At 43.9% G+C, this 17,462-nt stretch overlaps 1 protein-coding gene across 2 annotated transcripts in view; it reads left to right on the forward strand.

The window, feature by feature from the left end:
* CIP2A (cellular inhibitor of PP2A) overlaps positions 1-17,462 on the forward strand; it is a 153,125-nt gene that overhangs the window by 10,798 nt on the left and 124,865 nt on the right. For both annotated transcript variants that reach the window (XM_033941528.1, XM_033941527.1), the window contains exon 5: positions 4,810-4,906. In XM_033941528.1, coding sequence (XP_033797419.1) covers positions 4,810-4,906 — 97 coding nt within the window. The remainder of the gene's footprint in view (positions 1-4,809; positions 4,907-17,462) is intronic.

Genomic DNA, 17,462 nt, shown 5'->3' on the forward strand with positions numbered 1-17,462 from the left:
AGCACAGAAAGACAGCGGGCAGGGAGAGAGACAGAAAGAAAAAAAGACAGACAGGGTGCCAGAGAGAGAACCAGAAAGAAAGAAGGACAGACAGCGGGAGAGAGAAAGAAAGAAAAGAAGAGAGAGACAGGGGCAGGGAGAGACACAGAAAGACAGACAGACATATATTCTAGCACCCGTTAATGTAACGGGCTTAAACACTAGTCTATATAATAAAACCGTAGGCGGCGCATGCGCATTCTTATCGGCGTGCTTCCATGATCCGTATGTCCGTGGCCGCCAAGAATGCAGCATGCCCCGCTCTTACTACGGCCCCATGCGAAGCTGACAAATTTAACAATGCGGCACTTCCCTCCATTTTCGACACGGCACTTTCCCCAGATAGGGAAAGGCGAACAACTCACTCCCACCTCATGGTCCTGCCGCTGCTGCCGCTCCTGTTCACAGCAGCCTGCATGTCGCCGACACCACCCCCCCCCCCCAACAACCGCTACCGCTCATGCTCTCCTGCAATGCCATTTTCGCCTCGCCGTTTTCAACAAATAGAGAAAACTCACTCCATGCTCTCCTCGCCACGGCGGTTTCCCCACATAGGGAAAAACTCACTCCCTGCTCTCCTGCCACGGCGGTTTCCCCACATAGGGAAAAACTCACTCCCTGCTCTCCTCGGCACGGCGCTTTACCCGGCAAACATTGAAGAAAAGGTTGCCTCCCCCTGCCGCTCTGAAGACCTGACCAGCTAACTTTAAAACCACGGCTGCAGCTGCTCTGAAGACCTGGGCTGGCCGCCTAACTTTAAACCCACGACCTAAACAGGTATGTAGTTCTTCCTTTCACCTGAACAAAGCCCCTGAAAGTTTGCAGATACAACTCCCGTCGGGGTAATAGCATGCGCGTTCGGTTGTCAAAGCTATTTCCCGGGAGCTAATAGCATGCGTGTTCCAAGGTTGTCAAAGCAATTTTCCGCATGCACACGTTCACATAACAACGAGTGTCCAGTGCCGGTTTAACCTACACAATTCACTCTGTGCCAATTTACGAGTTTAAAACATTTACTCTGTGAGAATTTACTTTTTAGTACTTTCTCTGTGCCACTTTGGAGTTACTCTCTGCAACTTTCCTGATAAAGAAAAAAAAGGTAGGTGGGAGAAGCCCCATATTCCCCCCAAAGCCCCCTGACTTCTCCACACATATTACATTACCCTAACATCCCTCTGAGATCTCCACACACACACACATAAGGCAGCGGGTTACAGAGAGACAGTGCAATTAAAAAAAAAAAAATACACATTTACAGACTGATGGAAATATGTCACACATAATGAAACAGAGTTAGGTAGCAGTGAAAGACAAGGGGCTAGAAAAATAAAAACAGACATACAGCAGCCAAGAAGACAGACACCAAAAAAAATACAAACATACATGTACACAGACAAAAAATACATACAGACATACAGGAATGATATAAATATGTCACACATAATGAAACACAATAAGGTAGCAGTGAAAGACACTTGCAGAAGGACAGGGAGCATTTTAAAGCTATCATGCTAAGTTTTCTGCAAATTTTATACAATATTAAGATTGCACATCTATTCTAGCACCCGTTAATTTAACGGGCTTAAACACTAGTATAAATATAAAATATAAATAATTCCATTGATGAGGACTCTCATGCTAGGTCAATTGAAGACTTCTCTGAAGGTTGCCAAAACTCCCTTTTACCAAACTTGGCAGGCAGAAGCCACAGATGCTGGCCCCTCAATGGCTCAAGGATGCTGCCAGTGACTGCCATAATAAAAACAGAAATGCATTTCCTTTTCTGTTAGTAAAGATCTCAGTCCTTCATTCTACATTGGCTCCTTCTTCAAACACAACATCTCCCTTAAGCCAGTGTATTATTAGCATTAAAGTCCATTCACATGTTTTTTAGGGCTTCAGACATGCCAATTGGTTACCCATATTCACATAGTAACCAAATATCTCCGTGGCTAGGGCTTCTTCATTTGCCCACTCTGTTTTATAATAACTCTTATTATTTTCTTGTGTAATTAAAGTGCTTAATGCTTAAATAGTAAATAAATATGAACTTATCTTAAAAATACTTTGTTCATTTCATTTGCTCTTATCAATTCGGGACAGGGACCAGTCAGTTCGACATGTTTTGCCGTTAGGCTGCTTCAAGAAAAAGTCCCCCTTTAACCATTTATGCAAACCATAGATCGGGATGGTTTGCATAAATGGTTTGCGGTCCATTCAATTTACCCAATAGTCACACTCATTATATAGTATATTCATGGCTAAATTGTCTTTTCTTTAATATTTCTGGGCAATAGACCATAGAAGTCTGCCTGGTACTGTCTTTAGATACCCACTGCTGGAGTTGCCATTGAAGCCCACGCCAGCCTGCCCTAACTATCCTGTTACTGGAGGTCCTATCAAAGCACTCCCCGGTTCATCTTAAACTAAATCACCATATATGGGACACAGACCACGCAGAATGCCCAGTACTGGCCTTAGTTTGTTTTATAGCACAAAAACTCGGCTATGGTGAATATCACTAATAATCACAAAAAACACTTTCACCAAAAGGAAAATATGAAGGTATAGTAAACAAAAGACACAAGCAAAGACCAGTCTTAACGGAGGAAAAAGCCTCAGACAGGGGCCCGCCCACCTCCACAATGGTGGAATAACGGTGTTCAGGCGATCACTTCACTGACATAAAACCTCCTACTGTAATGGTCATAGCAATGTGTCAAAAATTTTGCTTTCAGAATTGAGGATGTAGAAGAAGATAATAATAACTTAACTTTCTCCTTAAGGATCGGAACACCAACGATGGCCAGCGTTTCACTGTCAAGCTGCCTCAGGGTGTAAACCAGTCCGATCACACTCTCATACGGACGCCACTCGCGTCTCAAAGGATCTTTTGAGACGCGAGTGGCGTCCGTATGAGAGTGTGATCGGACTGGTTTACACCCTGAGGCAGCTTGACAGTGAAACGCTGGCCATCGTTGGTGTTCCGATCCTTAAGGAGAAAGTTAAGTTATTATTATTTTCTTCTACATCACTCAATTCTGAAAGCAAATTTTTTGACACATTGCTATGACCATTACAGTAGGAGGTTTTATGCCAGTGAAGTGATCGCCTGAACACCGTTATTCCACCATTGTGGAGGTGGGCGGGCCCCTGTCTGAGGCATTTTCCTCCGTTAAGACTGGTCTTTGCTTGTGTCTTTTGTTTACTATACCTTCATATTTTCCTTTTGGTGAAAGTGTTCTTAGTTTGTTTTATAGTCATTTTCTAATTAGACATCCTCTGTGTTCATCCCACACTTTTTTGAATTCTGTCATCATTTCATCTCCACCACCTCACTTGGGAGGGCATTCCAGGCATCTACCACCCTCTCCATGAAAAAGAATTTCCTAACATTACTCCTAAGTCTGTCGCCCCACAACCTCAATTCATGCCCTCTAGTTTTACCATTTTCCTTTCTCTGGAAAAGATTCTATCTATATTAATACTTTCAAGTATTTAAGCATCTGCATCATATCTCCTCTATCCCTCCTTTAAATCTTCAGTTTACTCTCCATTACCATATTTTCCCCACTATAATCACTATCATCTGCTCATTTATTTCCCTGCCAATCCCCACCTCTCCCACATGGTGCCACCATTCCCACCTCGCTATATCTCTCCCTCTCTTCCCTCCACCACCATGGCCAACATTCCTCCCTCTTGCATCCCTTTTGATCTGTCCCACCCTTCTCTCTCCATAACATCCAATATTTCTCCCTCCCTCCCTTCCACCACCATGTCCAACAATTTTCCCACTTTCTTCCTTTCCTCATATGCACAATCTCTCTTTCCCTCCTGCTCCATGCACTTATGTCCAACCTTTCTCCCTTCCCTTTCCCACTAGCAGCATTTCTTACCCTCCCTTCCCACCCCTCCAGCTCATGCTGCATCTTTCTTATACTCTCTTCACACCCCTCCAGCCCATGTAGCATCTCTCTTACCCCCCTCAGCCTGTGCAGTTAACTTTCTGTAAAATGTGCTGCCAGCAGCAGTTCTTAAATGCGGCAGACCCTGAAGGCTTCCCTCTGACGCAAAACACATCAAAGGGAAGCCTTCTGGGTCAAGTGCCAGCAGCGTGTAGGAAGAACCACTGTTGACGGCAGGCATGCTGGCCAGGTACACTCCTATGGGAACTACCAAGGACCATCTTCCATTCCCATGGAATCTCCGTGAGTATGGGGGGGGGAAATTCCTGCAGGATCCCTGACAACCCCATTCTATTCAGCTCTTTAGTGTACGTACCCCCTCCAAAATCTTCCTCTCTTGTGTACACCCCCCCAGCCTTCACCCACTCTCTTTTTCTGTCTGTGCAACCCCTTCCCCCAGCTTTCACTGCAGAAGAAACAGTGGGATTCCTGCTTCCCCGTCATGACTTGGCTATCTGGAAGTTGAACCACGTGGTACTGGAAATACAAATTGGTTTCGTGGTTTCAAATCTCGCAAGAATTGAAACCACAATACCAGCTCCAATTTCTGGCACTTGTGGCTCAACCTTGCATACAGCAGAGTTGCGGTGGGGAAGTAGGAATCCCATTGTAAGCATCTGTGTTTTATGATGAGAATTAGCCATCTTTTGCAACCCACTTGGGTCAAGTTCTTGTTCATATGCTGCAGGTTGGACAAGCCAGCATTAGTGATTTCAAATAGTTGCCAGTGAACTTGATGAAATGTCTGAAAATTTTAAAATGTGGATTGTTTCTTCTATTTCCCCCCCCCCCCCCCCTAAAGTCAGTCAAAAGAAGATGAGTTAACTATGCCATGTCTTGGACTCCTGGCAAACCTTTCTCGGCACAACCTTTCTGTCCAGGCTCATGTTAAATCTTCGGTAAGAATTTTTTGTGTAGTTTTTTTGTATTGTCATTTAAAAGAAACTGTTAAATATTACATCGTCTCTCCAGTACTGCACATGCTTCCACAAAATGTGTATTGAGTACCATGTTTATAAATCTAGTAGTTCAGCAGGGTTTTGGAGCAAGAGATAGAATAGGGGCAGTTCTATTTCTTTGTGTCAAAATATAGGCACCTGTTTTCCTCAGATAGAGGGCCTGTTCTATAAGAACATTTAACACGTGTAAGTGTTCTTATAGAGGCAGCATAAACACAACTACTTCCTTTTCATCCATACCAGACCAATGGATTATGTTCTTCAATGAAAGGAGACAGAAAAATTGTTCCAAGTAATTCACTCCTTAAGGGTATTGTGTAGCCTGGAATGTTCACTATTTCTCTCTCCAAGTAGATGGTAGACACTGTGCAGCTCTTTCTTGGTGCTTTTCTGTTAGTTCCTGACCTGGTTTCTGTGTATTAGTTGAGCAGGGGGTTACTGCTGGTGAATTCTGCTTATTTCATTCATGGAGTTACAACTAGCTAAGATGAAACTCAGTAGTGCTGAGTCCCTCATCTCCCAGTTAGGGTGACATTTACTCATACAAAAGGTATGTTCAGACAGAAAATTTAGCGCACTCATAGTTAATTCTACTTCAAATCTGCACTTTAGGAAATTACTGAAGACTTTTTTGTATAAAAAATTGGTATCAGTATAGTTATGTAATTCACTGTGTATGTACAGTTCCTCTTTTTTTAAATTGTTAACCACATTGAACTGCAAGGTGTTGCGGTATATAAATAAACTTTTATGTTATGGTGCTGGGTCCCTCCCTCTTCCCCCCCCCCACTTCTTCTCTGTGGGGCAACTGTTTACTTAAGTGTAACTAGAGATTTCTGTTTTCTGAGGAAAAGTTTTCCTATCTGGCAAGATGCAGTTGTTTACTTTTTTTGTGTGTTTGTGTCACTTAGATAAGTGTTCTCTGTGCTGGTTTTTATTATTTTGTCAGCAGTTCATAAATCGGTGATTTTCAAACTTTTAGCAGACATGGTCTATTCTTTGGCTTCCAGCCATCAATGGATGGTAGGAATTCTTATTGATCTGTTCTCCTTCTCCTTCATGGGTAGCAGTTCTAACTGTCGCCTTTTTGATACATTAACTGTTGTGGTGGTCTTCACTTGAACTCTTTTAGTCTTTATGGCTACTGATGAAATTTTGCAGACCAACAATTAGTTCTTTGTTTTTGCGTTGTTTCTCAGAGAATTAAAGATAGACTTTGCAATCCTCGGCTGTGCAGTACTTGCTTATGAGCAGAACTAAGGCTCAGTCTAGATGTTTCTCCTCACTTCAGGATATTAATAAGATGTTAACAGACTATGGTTACTGTGAATAGGCAGACTAGATGGGCCATGTGTCCTTTATCTGCCATCATGTTTCTATGTCTTTGGACCGGTCCCAGTCTCAGGCTACAAGTGCAATCAGACCTCTTGCTCAAAACAGTTTTTCTGAGATAGGTCTTGGAGTTGCAGGCTCTTTTCTTGCAGAGAGCCTTTCCTTAAATTCACTGAAGCTGGAGTCTCTTTGCGCACCGTTCCTTCCTACCAAAGGTGGTTTCGGCGTTCAATGTCAGTCAGGAAGTCAGATTGCCAGCATTCCAGTCCACAGGTTCCAAGAGAAAGGACCGCATATTTTTCTCTTGGAAACCGTGGACATATGATTCTGCCCCCGTTCAGCCTTCAGCCCCGCCACGTTTGGAGGACCTGGAGTATGTGCGGATGTGTACGACATCAATCGCACATGGTCAGAGGCCCTCCAGATGCAGCTGGAGCTTGTTGGGACTTTCCAAAACCTGGACAAATACTGGGTTTTGGAAAGTCTGTCTGGGAGCTTGGACAGTCCTCTAAAAAGAGTACATGTCCGAGTTTTCCCGGATGTCTGGTAACCCTATGTAAAGGACTGCAGTGTGAATTCGAGAAAGTTCTGAAGGCCACAAAAAGATTTCAAGCTTATACATGCTACTAATTTTGCAAACTGCCTTGATTTGCTTGTTCAGACTGGGTATTAAACATTAAAATGTAATACTAATATTGATTCTACAACATTTGAAGGATATAATAGTAATAATAATAAGTTTATATATTGCAAGGCCGTAAAGTTCTATGCGGTTTATAATAGTTAAAGAAACCAATAAAAGAAGTTGAATAGAACTAAAAAAGTTCAAAGCCAATAATTAGAGACACTAAAATGGTCAAAATAGTGCATAATAAAATTTTTACAAATTAGCTGCCTAAATACTTTGAAAACAGATATGTTTTTAGATGTCTCCTAAATTCCCCATAAGTGTCAATAAGCAAAAGCAATTGTTCTAAATCCTTACCCCATAATGCTGCTTGATATGAAAAAAGATTTTGATGATGTTTTTTTTTTTAAGTTTACATCCTTTAATAGGCGGAAAAACAAAATTCGGATGTGAGTTTCTCTTATGTAATGTAATTTATTTCTTATATACCGCTACATCCGTTAGGTTCTAAGCGGTTTACAGAAAATATACATTAAGATTAGAAATAAGAAAGGTACTTGAAAAATTCCCTTACTGTCCCGAAGGCTCACAATCTAACTAAAGTACCTGGAGGGTAATAGAGAAGTGAAAAGTAGAGTTAGAGGAAAAATAAAAATAAAATAAGCATTTTAACAAGACAGCATTGATCTAAATACTTTGGAAGGTAGAAGAGAGGAGAGAAAGGAATAGAAGCAGAAGGGGGAGCCGTTGAACAGTAGAATTCTGGAGAAATTTAAATGATAGAAATAGAACAAAACAAAGACAAAAGGCAAAACAATAGATAAGATTAAAGATAAATTATAAGCTGGAAAGAAAAATAAAATAAAACTTTGTCTTCAATCCACGGTTTCAGCGTCAGTGATGAAGTGGAGCAAGTAAGTTTAGGAGGAGCGATTGACGTTTCCAGAAAGGGCTTCTTCAGGGAAGAGACTTGGCAGACAGTCCCAGGATGCCTATGTCTCCTCCCCTGCGATGTTCACCCATCCATGCATTCCCTCCCAGACACACTGCTCGTGCCCCAGCCGCTCCAAGGAGGCTGCCCCAGATGAGGCCCACGGTGAATGCAGGATTCTCTCCTCTGCGGGAAAGCCGCCCGGAGCCGACAGTCGATCTTCTTAGCGGATTGCATGGGGGGAAGAGTTCACACTCTTGGTAGGATCGGGTCTGTGTGCTCTCGGTGGTTGTGGCTGGTCTCGTTGCTGCTTAGGTGTAAAAGCAGTTGATCTCCACTGCTGCTGATATTTAAAAGCAGGCAGATTGATCTCTCCAATGGACTGCAGGGGGAGGAGTTCACACTCCTGGCAGGATCGGGTCTGTGGGCTCTTGGTGGTTGCGGTAGGTCTCGCTGCTGCTTGTATGTAAAAGCAGTTGTTTTTCTACTGCTGCTGATATTTAAAGCAGGTAGATTGATCTCTTAAACGGGATATAGGGGGAGGAGCTCACATGCCTGGTTGGATCGGGGCAAGGGCTCCTATTATAGGCTGCTTAGGTGTAAAAGCAGTTGATCTCCTACTTCTGATAATATTTAAAAGCAAGCATATTGATTTTTCCAACGGAATGCTGGGGGAAGAGCTTACTTGTTTGGCTGGATCAGGGCAAAGGGCTCTCGGTAGTGGTGGCTGGTCCTGTTGCTGCTTAGGTGTAAAAAACAGTTGATCTTCCTAGTGGACTGCAGGGGGAGGTGGAGCTCACACTCTTGGCTGGATCGGGTCTGTGTGCTCTTGGTAGTTGCGGATAGTTCCGCTGCTGCTGAGGTGTAAAAGCAGTTGATTTCCCACTGTTGCTGATATTTAAAAGCAGGTAGATTGATCTCTCCAATGGACTGCAGAGGGAGGAGCTCACATGCCTGGCTGGATCGGTCCTGCTGCTGCTTAGGTGTAAAAGCAGTTGATTTTCCTAGCGAACTGCAGGGAGGGTGGAGCTCATATTTTTGCAGGACCGGGACTGTGGGTTTTTGGTGGGTTGGTCCCTTTGCTGCTTAGGTGTAAAAGCAATTGATCTCCCACTGCTGCTGATATTTAAAAGCAGGCAGATTGTCCAGGGAGAGGAGCTCTGCACTCAAACTGCCATCCTCCTAGCAGTTTGTCTGTTGGTTGCAAAAGAGAAAAGCTCAATTATATATTTAGGAGCTAGACCAAACAAAGCCTTAAAACAGAAGCAACAAACTTAAACTTCACCCGCGCCTCCATTGGCAGCCAATGCCGTACTCAATAGGAGAGTGTTGCTAGTGCAATAGGAATATCAGAGGCTCAGAGATCTAGGACCCATAGAGGCCGTAATGGATGGCAATTGGGGCTTGTGCAGATACTCAATATACTTTATAGTGCCCAAAAGAGACTCGGATAACTGGAGACCGATCCTGGATCTGAAGTCAATCAATGCAGCCCTCAAGATCTGCCACTTCTGCATGGAAATGGTATGGTCAGTCATTGCATCGGAGGTGCTGGGGGAATTCCTTGCCTCCCTAGATCTTACGGAGGCTTATCTGCATATTCTAAGTTTTCTGGTTTGCAGAAAATTCTTGAGATTCCATGTACTAGAACATCATCTCCAGTTCTCTGCTCTTCTATTTGGACTAGCTTCAGCACCATGCACCTTCACCAAGATAATGATCATGGTAGTGGTACGGGTGTACCCTTACTTGGACAATTGGCTAATAAGGGAACCGTCTGAGGCAGAGAGAAAATCAGCAGTGGCCCAAGTGGTCCAGTTTCTGCAGAGCCTGGGCTGGGTGATAAACATCAGAGTTGCTTGGCTCTGACACAGTCCTTGGAATACCTGGGAATTCTGTTTGATACAGATCGGAACAGAGTCTTTCTTCTGGAAGCATGCAGAGCAAAGCTCAGGTGTCAGATTCGGGCAATAAAGGACAGGCCAGCCCTGAAGGCATGGAATTATCTTCAATTGCTGGAGTCCATGGTGGCAACGATAGATGTAGTACCCTGGATGAGAAAGTGCATTTACATCCTCTACAGGAGATGCTGCTCTACCGGTGGTTCCCGCAGTCAGTGCACTAGACTTAGCGCTGCCTTGGACAAACACAGCTCTGCACAGCCTGGACTGGTGACTAGAACCATGGTCCCTGTCTGTGCATATTCACAAGGGAGATCTTGATGACAAATCCAGCCCAAAACTCATTGCAAGGACAGTGGTCACCCTGCAGATGGGTTGGTCAATCAACCGTTTGGACATGAGAGTGATCAGGCTAGCACTTTGATCACTGGAGAGCATCTTGGAAGGCAAGGTGGTCCATGTCTTATCAGACAATGTCACAGCGGTAGCCTATGTCAACTACTGAGATTGGAGTGCACTACTGAGATTGGAGACTCAAATGCTGTTCCAATGGGCAAAGGCTCATCTATTGGCTCTCTTGGTGGCACATGTAGCAGGAGTGGACAATGTACAAGCAGATTTCCTAAGGATCCAGGAGAGTGGTCTCTGTCTCAGGAGGCCTTCGACAACATTGTGCAGCACTGGGGACGACTGTTGTTTGGTCTCGTGGCATCAGCTAGCAACAAAAAGCTGCTCGTTTCTTCAGTCGAAGATATGATCCAGGAAGTGACAGATTGGGTGCTCTGGTCCAGTTCTGGCCTCTAGTAGAGCTTCTTTATATGTTTCCCCCATGGCCAACGATAGGAAGAGTCCTCCGAAGGATAAGGACCCACAAGGTGTGAGTAATTCTGATTGCTCCAGACTGGTCTAGGTGACCGTGGTACATAGACCTACACAGACCTGGTGCATCTATAGAGGGGCAAGAGGCTTAGGCTTCCCTGTCATCCGAGACTCCTTATTTAAGGCACAATTGCCCTGGAGGATCCAGACTGCATTAGTCTTACAGCTTGCTCTTGATCGCGAAGCCTTAGTGCACAAAAGCTATTTGGTCTTGGTAATAACCACCTGCTAAGATCTGAAAAGTCCACTTTGGCGGCCTTTATGAAGGAAGTTATTTCACAGCTGGTGCAGTCATAGACACATAGATCCAACTAAGGCTCCAATTTGCATGGTCTTAGCCTTTCTTCAGGAGGGGCTTATAAAGGCCTTGCAGTGGATTCACAGGGAACCTTGGCTTCTCATTCAGATATGTCTAGATTTTTAAAGGGAGCATTGCGTCTTTGCCCCCCTGTGCGCCATCTGTTCCTTCTTCATCCTGCAGGCACTAGCTTGGGTTCTGTATAAGCCCTTGGAGGAAGCCTTGCGTCTTGACTTAACAGTCAAGACTGTGTTTTTAGTGGCCCTAACTTCAGCCAGAATGGTATCAGAATTGCAGGTTCTATCCTGCAAGGAACCCTTCCTCAAGATTTCAGTCTTGTGTCTCACTCCAAATGGTACTTTCCTTCTTACTTGAAGATAGTTTCTAGTTTTCACACAAACCAGGAAGTGCGTCTCATTTTTTTTGCCCTCCAGGGCAAAGAAGGAAGGCAAAATCCTGAAATGCCAGGACATTCAAAGAGAAGTTCTTTGTTATTTAGAGGTGATGAACAAGTTTCGCCTGTCAGATCATCTCTTCATGCTCCTGGGTGTAGCACGATGGGGATGGTCAGCATCAAAGGTGACCATTTCAAAATGGATTTGACTGGCAATTTCTTCAGCCTATATCAGGAGCGGGAAGCGGTCTCCTGTGGGAGTAAAGACACACTCCACCAGAGGTGTGGTGTTATCCTAGATGGAGGCTAGAGCTGCCTCACCTGAAGAGATTTGTAGGGCAGCCATGTGGTCTTTCCTCCACACTTTTACCAAGTTTTGCAGGGTGGATGTAGCAGCCAGAAGGGATGCAGTGTTTGTACGGTACTGGCAGCAGGCTCACTTGTCCCTCCCTAAGCACCAAGGACTGCTTTGGTATGTCCTATTGGTCAAGACTGATATTCCTGTGGCACTAGAATGGACAATTAGATTCTTAACTTTGCGACTCTTCTTTCTTGTAAACAGAAATATCAGTCTTGACGTCCTCCCTGTCTGTTCATTAGCTTGCTTTCTGTCTTGGACATGTCTGGAGTGTCAGACGTCTTGTTTACTTCCACTGTCCCTTAAATTCTTCTCCCTGATTATATTACAGTAGTGTAAAATTTACAAATTGAGTAATTTTCGAATTGCTGATGCAGGTTGCTCACAAGTTTCATTTCACCTTGTTATGCTTTGCAAAATGTTTTAATTAATGCTGTTTTTGTTGAGCAGAACAGACTTGTGTTATCTTAGGGAGAATGCCCGTGTCCCTCCTCTCTTTTTGTATCCACTATAGGACTGACTCACTGTTTTGATACAGACTGAGGAAATCTAGCACAGCAGATTGAAAAGAGGAGGAGCTGAAGAATATATAAATTAGGCTCTACCGACTTCGCAGTAAAGGAGGGTAAATACCCATTGGCCAAAACTAATATTCCTGTTTACAAGAAAAAAGATTAGCAAAGATAAGAACCTAATCTCACATTATTTTGGATTATCAACAGTAGCAATTCCATAAATAATAATAATAATAATAACAACAGTTTATATACCGCAGGACTGTGAAGTTCTATGCGTTTTACAATGATTAAAAGGTATTACAGAATGAGTGGAATAAACATAGTTCAGAGTTAGTGAATAAGAGTTCTATAGATCATTTGTTGAGGACTAAGATTGTATAGGTCAGTTACCTAAGTACTTCAGGAGCAGATGTGTTTTTAGGCGTTTCCTGAATTCCCTATAAGTAGTAGGCATGAGCAGTTGTTCCAGGTCTTTACCCCATAATGCTGCTTGATGTGAAAGAAGATGTTGGTGATGACTTTTAAATTTACAACCTTTAACCGGTAGAGAGACAAAGTTAGGGTGTGATGTCGATTGGTTGCAAAAGAGAAAAGGTCTTTTACATATTTAGGGGCTAAGCCACAAAGTACCTTGAAGCAAAACCAGCCAAACTTGAATTTCACACGTGCCTCCATCGACAGCCAGTGTAGAAGTTGATAGGAAGGTGTTACATGATCAAACTTCTTCAGTCCACAAAGTAGCCTAACCGCTGCATTTTGTACCAGTTGCGATCGCCACATATTCTTCTGGGAGAGTGCCAAGTAGGCAATGTTACAATAATCAAGTTGACTCAGTATAAGTAATTGTACCAGGATTCTGAATGATGGGACATCAAAATAAGCTTTAATGGACCGAAGCTTCCAGAGGGTAAGAAAGATCTTTCTTATTAAGGAGTCTACCTGGTCTTTCATGGTCAGACTCTGGCCCAATGTTACTCCCCATACCTTCATAGTGGGTTGAATGGGATAACTAAGGTTATTGATGCACACTGATGCTTTAATATTAAGTGGGTGTGGTGATGCTATAAAAAATGTATTTTCTCTGAGTTTAGCTTCAGTTTGAATTCATTCATCCATTGCTCCATCCGATTTAGAACTTCTGTTGCTTTGGGGGTGACTTCTGAGATAGAGGTAGTAAATGGGATAATTATCGTGAAGTCATCAGCGTAGCTGAACAGTTTTATCCCCAGCTGGGACAATTGCGCACCCAATGAGGACATGTAAACATTGAAGAGCAGAGGGGATAATCGTGACCCCTGTGGCACGCCAGATGAATTGCTCCATATATCAGAGAGATCGTAATTAAAATGGACTTGGTAGGTGCGGGATATAAGGAAACCTCAAAGCCAGTTTAATACCTCTCCTCTGATTCCAATTGCATCTAGGCATTGTAACAGTTTCCCATGGTCCATCAAGTCAAAGGTAGAGCTCATGTCGAATTGCATGATCAGGGCATTGAGGCCTTTACTAAACAAGTAGCGCAGGTTATCCAGGATAGCAGCAATTACTGTCTCTGTGCTAAACAGAGGTCTAAAACCAGATTGAGTTTCATGCAAAAGAGAGAACTGGTTCAGATATTCCATCAGTTGGGTATGTACCAATCCTTCCATGATTTTCACAATGAATGGGATGGATGCTACTGGTTTATAATTGGTTACTGATGTTGGAGATTCTTTGCAGTTTTTTGGAATTGGGGTTATTATGATGTGACCATTATTAGTGAGGAATTTTCCATTGGTTAGGTTATTGGTTAAATAAGACACCTGATTAACACATTTAAGAGATTGTTTGCAGTTACTATATCAAGTGGGCATGATTGAAATTAACACATTTTACAAGATTCAAAGAGCATTTCAGCCAGCTGTTTGGGGGCTGCTTACAGTTCAGGAACCATGCATTGGAGACCACTGGTGTGCAAAGTCTATTGGTTGTGTCCTAGCAGTCCATGATTTTAGGTTGGAGTTCAGTTTTTTCTTTGCTGCTCTAAAGAGCGTAAAAGGTCATGGATTTGAAAATATTGCCTTTCTGTGCTACAACCAAAGCAGTTTACATTTTTATCAAGTTCCATCCCTTATTACATACAGGTACTTTGTCTCTAGTGGGCTCACAATCTCAGTTTTTGTATCTGGGGCAGTGGACGTGCACAGGATCAGAAGGAGCAACAGGGGAGACCTTCTGCTTTATTTAGTATGGAAGTGCATCCTCATACAATTAGAGAGGGGAACCCCCCCACCTCCTTGACTCAGTGGCGTATTATTTTGCATAATTTGGAAAAGGATAAGATTCCTGCAAGAACTTGAGAAGCCGACTTGTTGGGACATGTCCTTGAACATTGGGGGGGGGGGGGACGGGACATACTAAGCCTTTGCTTTAGAGCCCAAGGAGCTCTACTTATTTGCTTATCCAAAAATTAATGGGTGTAGATATAAGACCTTCTTAGATAGGACCCTAGCATTTCAAGCTGGTAGGCAACAGTCTTGGTTAGGTAAATGTATTCACAAGCTATGTTATCCTATTGCAGTTTTTGGAAATTAATTAAGACCACTTTGTTCGATAAGTTTATTTCTTAGTGAGTTTTATTATTGAAATTCTATTTTACAAATATTTGTATTTTTTACTGTATTATTGTATTTCGCTGATTGTCCAGCTCTTTTTAGTTAACCGCCTAGAACTTTTGATTATTACATTACATTACATTAGTGATTTCTATTCCACCTTTACCTTGCGGTTCAAGGTGGATTACATAAGAGTTGTTACGATTTATGGCGATTATGGAGATAATATGGCGATAATAATACGATTATGGCGGTTTAAAAGAATAAAGTTATTATTATTATTATTAAGGTTGTTATGGGGGATGGGCTGTTTCCCTCTTCCACATCTAGCATGGGAGGTAGGAGAATTATCCCAGATCAAGCAGGCAGCATATTCTTGACTGATGGGTGACGGCACCGACGGAGCCCCGGTACGGACAATTTTAGAGTGATTGCACTCTAAGAACTTTAGAAAGTTCTAGCTCGGCCGCACCGCGCACGCGCGAGTGCCTTCCCGCCCGACAGAGGCGCGCGGGTCCCTCAGTTTCTTAGTTTCCGCGGAGCTAAGAAGTCGCACGTTTCAACGGCTGTTGAAAACTTTTTCCATTTTTCGCCTTCCCGCTCGCGTAAACGTCTTTAGAAGGTTTATTTCCTTCATTTTATTTTACTTTCTTTCTTAAAAAAAAAAAAAAAAAAAAACTGATTTAGTTTTCTTTCTTTTTTCGGTTTCGCCCCGGCGGGGCCTACTGCCACTATCGAAACCTCGGCCTTCGATTTGGCTGAAGCCGTCTTCAAGCGGTGTGCACGGCCAATTTCACTGTCTGACCCACATAATTGGTGTCTACAGTGCCTTGGCCCGGACCATCAATCGTCTACCTGCACCCGCTGTGCGACTCTAAAGAAAAGAACTCTTAAAAATAGAGAGATTCAACAAAAACTTCTTTTCGGCACCGAGATGTCCGATACCACTCCGGCACCGACTTCGACTCCGGCTCAGTCGGCACCCACATCGTCGACACCACGCGATACCGCGTCGGTGTCGGCTCCTCCAGGTAAGCCGGCTAAGAAGCCTTCCCCGTTGGAGCGTCCTCCGGTCTCAATAGCAGCGAGCCCAATCCTGCAGACCTCGAGGCGCTCACGGAAGCGCTCCGCTCCAATAGAGGTGAGCCCCTCTACATCGGGTTCCTCATCCTCGGAGCGTAGAGCGGCACCGCAGGTACCGCAAAAGAAAAAGGCGGTACCGGTGCCTTCTCTCGAAGACCGTATTGCTGCTGTTCTAAAATTACAACTTAAAGAACAGTTAGAGCACATTCTGCCTTCACTCCTGGTACCGAGTCTTCCGGTACCAGTCCGGTCTGAGCCGCCGGTACCGACAGTGGATCGTCCTACTTTGTCAACTTCCACTTCGTCGGTACCGGTACAGTCTGTTTCCTCTGTCTCCATGCCGATTCTTGCACCGGAGCCGAGATCCCACCATCAAGCTGTTCAGACTTCGGCACCGGTGCATACAGTCACATCCCCCGGTACCGAGTCAGGCAGGTCAGGGAAATCTCATAGAAAATCCCATCACTTACAGTCTTCCACGCCGGATTCTCGGGACCGGAGCTTCCAAGTTCAAGACCCTGACTTGTGGGGCGACTCAGAAGACCCTCTCCTTTCTGAGGGAGAATGTTCTTCTGGTGAAGAGGACACCTCTGCCTTGGGGCCCTCCTCTAAACCAGAAGTATCTTCTTTTTCTTCCTTTTTAAAGGAAATGTGTGACTCTCTCTCTATTCCTTTGGAGGCTGAGTCACAGAAATCCAAAGCTTTTCTTGATGCTCTGGATTTTGATCAGCCTCCAAAGGAATACCTTAAGTTACCTCTCCATGATATCTTGAGAGAGACGTTCTATAAAAATTTGGAATCTCCCCTCACCATTCCTGGGGCTCCCCGAAAATTAGACTCTCTATACAGAGTCCTTCCTATCCCTGGGTTTGATAAACCCCAGTTACATCATGAGTCCCTTTTGGTCGAATCCACCCTCAAAAAGTCCAAGGGGGCTAGTGTGTATGCTTCTGTCCCTCCTGGCAGAGAGGGAAAGTCTATGGACAAGTTTGGGAAACGACTATACCAAAATGCAATGTTGGCGAATCGATCAGGGAATTATGCATTCCATTTCTCTTTCTACTTAAAGCAGCTTATTCAGAATATCTCTGCTTTTGAGAAATATCTCCCTGATCGGAAAAAGTCGGTTTTTCACCAAACTTGTTCTTCGCTTTTCCAGCTCCGGAAATTCATGGTTAGATCCATTTATGACACCTTCGAGCTGACCTCTAGGGCTACAGCCATCTCAGTGGCAATGAGACGGCTGGCCTGGCTTAGGGTTTCTGAACTCGATGTTAACCATCAGGATCGGCTAGCCAATGCACCTTGCCTAGGGGATGAGTTGTTTGGAGATTCCATGGACTCCACCACTCAAAAGTTATCGGCTCATGAGACTAGATGGGATACACTTCTTAAGTCTAAGAAGCCGCCAACAACCAGACCTTTTCGTCCACAATCCTCCTACCAGCGTAGATTTGTGGCTCGTCCTCTGCCTCAAGCTGCTCCCCAGCAACGACGCCAGAGACAACAAAGGCCGGCTGCTAGACAGCCTCAGCAACAACAACAGGTAAAACCTGCACCAGTGCAAAAGTCTACACAAC

This window comes from Geotrypetes seraphini, chromosome 4 (genome assembly GCF_902459505.1).
Source record: "Geotrypetes seraphini chromosome 4, aGeoSer1.1, whole genome shotgun sequence".
Taxonomy (NCBI): Eukaryota; Metazoa; Chordata; class Amphibia; order Gymnophiona; family Dermophiidae; genus Geotrypetes; species Geotrypetes seraphini.